Source organism: Chrysemys picta, chromosome 14 (genome assembly GCF_011386835.1).
Source record: "Chrysemys picta bellii isolate R12L10 chromosome 14, ASM1138683v2, whole genome shotgun sequence".
In the NCBI taxonomy this organism is placed as follows: Eukaryota; Metazoa; Chordata; order Testudines; family Emydidae; genus Chrysemys; species Chrysemys picta.
This window is the reverse complement of record NC_088804.1, coordinates 6,988,164-6,994,996: the sequence shown is the minus strand read 5'-3', so window position 1 is coordinate 6,994,996 and position 6,833 is coordinate 6,988,164. Positions and strand designations below refer to the sequence as shown.

Below are 6,833 nucleotides of genomic sequence, written 5' to 3'. Positions count from 1 at the left end.
CCCCAGTTTGAGAACCCCTGTGCTAGCCACTCTCGCCAGTGCCTCGCGCCGGGGATTGCAGAATAAAACAGGAGGGGAGGGGAAGCACGCTTGCCCTGTGAAGGCGGGAAGGGGAAAGGACGTTGTTTTGGTGTCTTATCGGCTGCCCGCCTAATAACGGTCGAGGCGCGAGCTACTGGGGGACAACCCCGCCAAAAACAGTCTGAGCACGAGCTCCCCTCAGCTGTGGAATATCGAACGGCTGTAGTCTAGCGTCTGTACAGTGCAGAGCTGGCCAGGCTGAAGGCACTTAAAAAAGGGGAGCCACCGCACAGTTAATAAAAGGTGACATTGCCATTGAAACACGCCTCATGTATTCCATATTATTTTATTAATCAAATCAGTCGTCACCCAGGAAGGTGCTCGTAAAATATTGCCTCAGATTTAATCCTCAATTTGGCAGCAGGCGGCTCACTAACTCCCTCAATATCAGTGCTGGCTGTTTGACTTCTTCAAGTCATTTCGGACCCTTTACCCCCAGATTAGACATTTTGGCACCATTCCAGATGACCTATCCTGTTGATTTCCCCCGGTCCCTAAACAGAATTATGGTGGGTTAGTTGCATTCTGGACTTACACCGATGGCTTGGCTTTGCATTGCCTGCCTCTCACCAGTTGAGCTGAGACAATGCAGCTTTCATCTCCTCTTCCTTAAAGATTAAAATAATTTAGGTTGTTAAGGCATATCAGCTCCATTGGTCCTTTAGTGAATAGTTGCTTTTAATGTGGAGAGTGAAAGTACCTCCTAATGTTATTATAACAAAGCATTACATGTCAGCAAGTCTGTCTCAAGCGTCTTGCTAGTTGTAGGCAAACTAGGCAGCTGTCTCGGGTGTCAGATTCAGTCTAGGGCAGCAGGAATGTCCAGCCCAAACCGAAGCAGTGCTGCAATCCAGCACGTCAGGTCACAACACCACTCACTCAAATTTGGCCAAACCTGAGTGTAACCTGGTGCTTGCCTCCCCTCCCCCATTTCTACCATAACCACCAAACCATCAGACGGCTCGACACGCGCCCTGCAGAAGGTCCAACATGCCCCCTCTGGTGGAGAACCTCTGTTCCAGGAAGTAAGATGGGGTGGCCCACTTAAGTTTTGCTTAGCACCTCAGATTGTCTTGAACAGCCTCTGGTTCCATTTATTTAGCTAGTAACGTCTACATGGGAAGGACTGTCTTTTACAGTGTGTATGCACAGCACCCGGCACTGTAGGGTCATTTGCTTGGAAACACTATTAGCAAAATAAATGTGGTAAAACACTGTCTGGGCGATAGATCTGCAGCCACTGGATGTGACATTTACTAAGAAAGCAACGCATGTGAAAACAGCAGTGCTGTGTTTTCCAGATGGAAGATTGAAAAAAAAACATAGGATCCTGATTAATAGGTGAGGACAGTAAATGAATCCATAATAACTAGCATAGGTGCCGAAATGATAGAACGCATCTGCTAGAAACCAGAGGATCGGTTCGGGGTCCTCCCCATCCACAAATGCTGGATTTCAATGCTTCTAAAGTGACATTAAAGAATAAGGAAATATAAAAACCAGGAATGGGGATAGAATTAGACACTGGCCTGAGCCAACACATTTACCTTGAACTCAGCAGGGTTGTTAAGCATATTGACTTTCTTTTTTAAAATGATTGCGATGCAGGAAATTTGAAGAGCGAAGAGGAACAAAAGTACGCACAACCAGATGCAGTTAAAAACTAGAGGCAGTGACGTGCTATGGGGCAATTGCGCCAGGATTTCACTGAGAGACGTTTTCAGGCTGTTAGCCTCTGATAACAGTGAGTACAAAAATTTCTGGCAGCTGCAATTAAAAATTTGGTGACATTTGAAAGGCAGTCTGAACTTTTACAAAAATCAATCAGCACGTAAATATAAGAATTCTGGGTGTATTGTCTAGCGAGTTGGCTTTGTGGTAATGTTACCACTGAACTTCTTGATTTGCACAGAGAAGGTGAGTCGGTCCAGGTGCTCAGGTGAAATATGGCATAAAGACTCATAGCTCTATGACAAATTTGTAACGTTAGTTTGGGGTTGTTTTAAGTCTGAGAAAATTGTCCTAAAAGCTTGCACATAAATTTGTTTTGTCGACGTATAGCAAATTAATAGACAAAGCTAAAATAAGCAAGAATTTTTAACACATTCTCTGTTCCAGAAACGAACCCACACATGATGAACAATAATCTAAAAGTTTAATGAAAATGCTTTGGAATATGAAAGCCACTGCAGCAGAAGGCATATTATTCATTTAAACTATCCTTACAAACCATATCAAAATATATCCAGGAATCAAAACCCCATTTTCACCTATAATTTTTGCACAGATTTCCTGTTTTGACTTTTAAAATGTTTATATAGTGAAAAAATACTATACACTTTTCACCAAAATGTAGGAAACTGTAAATAATGTACAAATCTTCATGGGATAAGAAATATTCAGGGAAGTTTCAACACTCTTATCAAAACTCAAGCTTTTACCCTGCAGTGTTAACTTCAGCTGTACTTGTAACATATCTGAGTTCCTTAAATGTGCTGCGGTCTGTAAGAATTCTTAACAGACATCAAGATGCTGCTAAGCAGCATTGACATCCCATCTCCTAGAACTGGAAGGGACCTTGAAAGGTCATTGAGTCCAGCCCCCTGCCTTCACTAGCAGGACCAAGTACTGATTTTGCCCCAGATCCCCAAGTGGCCCCCTCAAGGATTGAACTCACAACCCTGGGTTTAGCAGGCCAATGCTCAAACAACTGAGCTATCCCTCCCCCAGAGAAGCCCACATAGCTTCTCCGAGAACCATTCTTGGGAGGGATAGTAAATGGTGAAGAAGGGGTAAGGGAAAGGTCAGTCATTTCATATCAAAACTTTCCCTGTATAATAAGATCTGAAAAGTGACAAATGTATAATGTACATATGAGTGTAATTGTTACAGTGGCATCCTACTCGTTTAACAGCATGGCCATTCCATATGTAAACTTGTGAGGTCTGCACTACTAATTAGAGCATGAGTATTTATTGAATGAGTGAAATTCTATTTTAATACATTTTGGGACTGCCCCATGTAGCAAACACCTTATTTCTTCTTTACGCAAAGAAGGGAAATGTTCGTTCAACCCAAATGAAATTTCTCGGTTCAGACGCTGAACCAAAAGATCAATTTTTGCTCAGCCTGAGTCCCGACCACAGTACTGTCTATTGGATGAGCACCGAACCAAAGAGAGGACGAGCACAGTACTACAATAAGCAATGTGCGAAGCAGTAGCCTGCTTCCTTATAGGCAAAGGGCCTGAGATCCAACAAGTAACAAAGGAACTGCAAAGATGATGTTAAAAACGTTGATAAGCCTATGAAACCAAGCTATGTTCATGTGGTGACACACACACCCCATTGAAACAAATTACATGTTTGTTTGCATATCTCGGAATTCCGAACTCGGGAGAAGTCCTGTCTTTCAGGCTATCAGTTATGCTAATTTTCTTTGCTGTTTAGAACCACGTCGGTTTTTCCATCATTTCCGCGTCTTACACAGCATCGTCTATGACAACCTTGCAGCAAATGGACAGGAATCTTGGCTTTTCCTCTGTTTGTTTTGAGTAAATTATGAGTCACATTAAGGGGGAAAAACAACCGCAACCTTCAGAAGGGGCTGCACGGATATCTGATGCAAACGGACACTAACCATTCAGAACTGGAAAAAGCCAGTATTCATTACTGCAAGGCTCCCTTCGCCGTAAGGCTGGATTTGGAGGCAGGAGGGTTGGCCGGGTATTTAGTGGGAATGTTTATAAAGGAGTTCAATAAATGTTGACTTCCAAAGTGCAGAAGCTTTGTACGGTTCTGGGCCCTATGGCAAAGAGCCTTATCAACAGCAGCCTTGGGGTCTAAGTACCCGAGAAAGGCAGAGCATATCAAGGTGGCTTCGTGAGCGACGCTTAAAGCCATTGAACAGAAATCGGTAGCCAGTAAAAGCTTCTATCGGATGCAGTTGTCTGGCTGAAACTCATGGCAGCGGCTTTCTAAGAGGGACAGCGGGTGGTTTGCTTTTCATTTCTTTTCTTCCTTGTCTGAAACCTCCACAGAAAGAATCTGTTCGCTGCTTTGTGGGGCAGGACTCATGCGAATAAAGACTGAATTATCTGAAGACTTTGAGATGATATCCTCCTCGTCAGGGTGGTCACCTGATTTGCAGGAGGCTCTAGATGAATCATGGCGGACTGGTAATTTCAGCAGAACTGGAGTGGAACTGGATTCCTGGAACACAAATAAAACAAAGTAAAAGTGATGAGGCCCTAATCCATGAGTGGGACCTTTAGGCACTACCACAGTATTAGTAACATGAATTAATATGTCTGGCAGAGAGAGAAAGGAGAATTTCAAGCTTTTCCATTTATTCCATATTGCTCTCAAACTTAGTCTGACTTCATATGAAATGAGTTGGTTATCTCCGCTGATTTCCTTATGGACAAATTTCTGTCCATGATTGCCACCAATTGGCACCCTTGTAGCTAGTCCGAGCAGAAAAGTGAAAGAAAGAATGAGCATGTAGATTGTGATCAACCAATGGTTCACTATGGTTCAGTTGAAATATAGACTCTCTGCTGTTTCTTGTTAAGTCTCCATGAACAGTGTTGCAAGATGATAGTTTCATTGTGAATGAAAGAACAAAAACTTCAATCCTTTGTCCTTACCTGCATAGCTTGCATCGCTTTCAGCTCTCGCAATTTCCATCTGATATGGGCAAGTTTTCCTTTGCCTCCCATCTTTCCTGCAGCTACCAGGGCAGCTTGAAAGAGTTTAGGTGTCCCAGGTCTTGGAGGAATGATAAGCACATCTTTTGGCATGCCTTTTTCTTCTTTGGGTTTACTGTTGTTTTTCAGCATTTTCCTAGAATAAGAAAGAGACTAATTTTGTCCAGAGACATGCAATATTGGATTAATTTTCTAACACAGACAGTTCAAGTTTTGCAGCTGTTAAAGGCACTCTCAACACATTAGACTTTGTTGCAGAGTAGAGCTGGGAAAATTGGGGGGGGGGAAATTCCTGTGAATATTTTGTTCAAATTTTTAAGAGTATGAAAATGAAATTCAACAAAGACAAATGTAAGGTGCTACATTTAGGGAAGAAAAACCAGATGCACAAATCCAGAATGGGGAATAACTGGTGTGGCAGCAGCACTGCTGAGAAGGAGCTGGGAGCTGTGGTGGATCACAACCTCAACATGAGTCAGCAATGTGATGCTGTTGCAAAAAAAGCAAATGCAATGTTGGGTTGCATTAACAGAGACATAGCATGCAAGTCACAGGAGGTGATAATACTGCTCTACTTGGCGCTGGTTAGGCCTCAGCTGGAGTACGGTGTCCAATTTTGGTCACCAATGTATAGAAAGGACGTAGAGAAACTGGAAAGGATCCACAGGTGAGCAACAAAGATAATCAAAGGGATGGAATGCAGCCACGTGAGCAAAGGCTGAAGGAACTGATGTGTTTAGTTTGGAAAAGAGGAAATTAAGGGGGGATATGATAACGGTCTTCAAATCCTTGAAAGGCTGCCATCAAAAAGATGGGAAAAATTGTTCTCTCATGTCACAGAGGGCAGGACAAAAGGCTTCAAACTGCAGCATGGCAGATTTGGTTTACATCTCAGGAAAAACTTCCTAACCGTAAAAACAGCAGGACAATGGAACAAACTGCCTAGGGAAGTCATGGAATCTCCTTCACTGGAGGTTTTCAAAAAGAGGCTGGAGAGCCACCTGCCTTGGATGGTTTAGACACAACAAATCCTGCATCTTGGCAGGGGGTGAGACTAGATGATCCTGGCAGTCCCTTCTAACCCTGTGGGTCTATGATTCGATGAGTCTGCTTTGGTTGTGTTTGTTCCCATGTTGCATTCACAGTTCCTGTGTGCATTCGAGTGATAAAGTTGGACTGGTACAAATGTGCGCAGAAAATTTAGTCGCATGCATCATTCTCTGCAGAAGCCAATTGTAAATGTGCATGCACAAATACATACATTTCAGAGCCGTGTTATAGCTACATTAGCATGTACATATGTCCATGTCACTTGCACGTTGCCCACCTACCCATATCCCTCGGTCTACTTCTAACATTCTAGCATGGCAGCTAGGTAGTAGTAGAATTCCAAACCTCTGTGCTGCTGTGTTGAATAGAATGAAAATTAATTATCGAGATTAAATTACTAGAGGGGAAAATTTAGGCTGAATATCAAGGAATAATTTTTCACAGGGTGTGGTAGCAGCCCCGTTGCTCCACACATTTAAACGTAGACCATACAAAACACAAGTAAACAGGGAACCATTCTGCAACGCCAGAGGGATAAACTAGATGCCCTATTTAGTCTTTTCCATTCCTAAAGTGCAAATGATATCCTGACACGCCTAGGATGAAAACAGCAATAAATTAGGAAAGGAAATTAATAGCACTCTCCTCAGCAAAATTGATGAAGAAATACATCTTTAACTACAGCTGGGATTTTTAGTAGTCAGAATGTAATTACTTAAGACTCAGTTGTGACACCATCCCCAAGGAAAGATGGTTACACTGCTCACAAGTGGAACGGGAACCAGTGTGTGATTCCGAGAGTCAAAGGCTAGCTCCCCGCTCTTGCTCCAAGAGGACGTAGGGATAATCTGCTTCACCTCTATACCTAGTTCAGATTACTTGCCTTGACATGTTGGCTCAGCTGGACTGGCTGGTGCATGAGTGGGGGGAGCCAAGGCGCTGCTCACTCCCCAGTATCATAAGTGTGAAACAGGAAGTAGAGGCTGCTCACCCT

General features: G+C 43.1%; 1 protein-coding gene across 4 annotated transcripts in view; it reads right to left on the bottom strand.

Moving 5' to 3' along the window:
• Positions 1 to 2,219: 2,219 nt before the first annotated feature.
• The window catches only part of CNGB1 (cyclic nucleotide gated channel subunit beta 1), a 46,973-nt gene continuing 42,359 nt past the window's right edge, over positions 2,220 to 6,833 (bottom strand). For 3 of the 4 annotated variants that reach the window (XM_042852030.2, XM_042852031.2, XM_065566850.1), the window contains 2 exons: positions 4,730 to 4,925; positions 2,220 to 4,292 (listed from right to left, as the gene is read on the bottom strand). In XM_042852030.2, coding sequence (XP_042707964.2) covers positions 4,086 to 4,292; positions 4,730 to 4,925 — 403 coding nt within the window. In that variant the 3' untranslated portion in view covers positions 2,220 to 4,085. The remainder of the gene's footprint in view (positions 4,293 to 4,729; positions 4,926 to 6,833) is intronic. The other variant, XM_065566849.1, reaches the window with a different exon arrangement.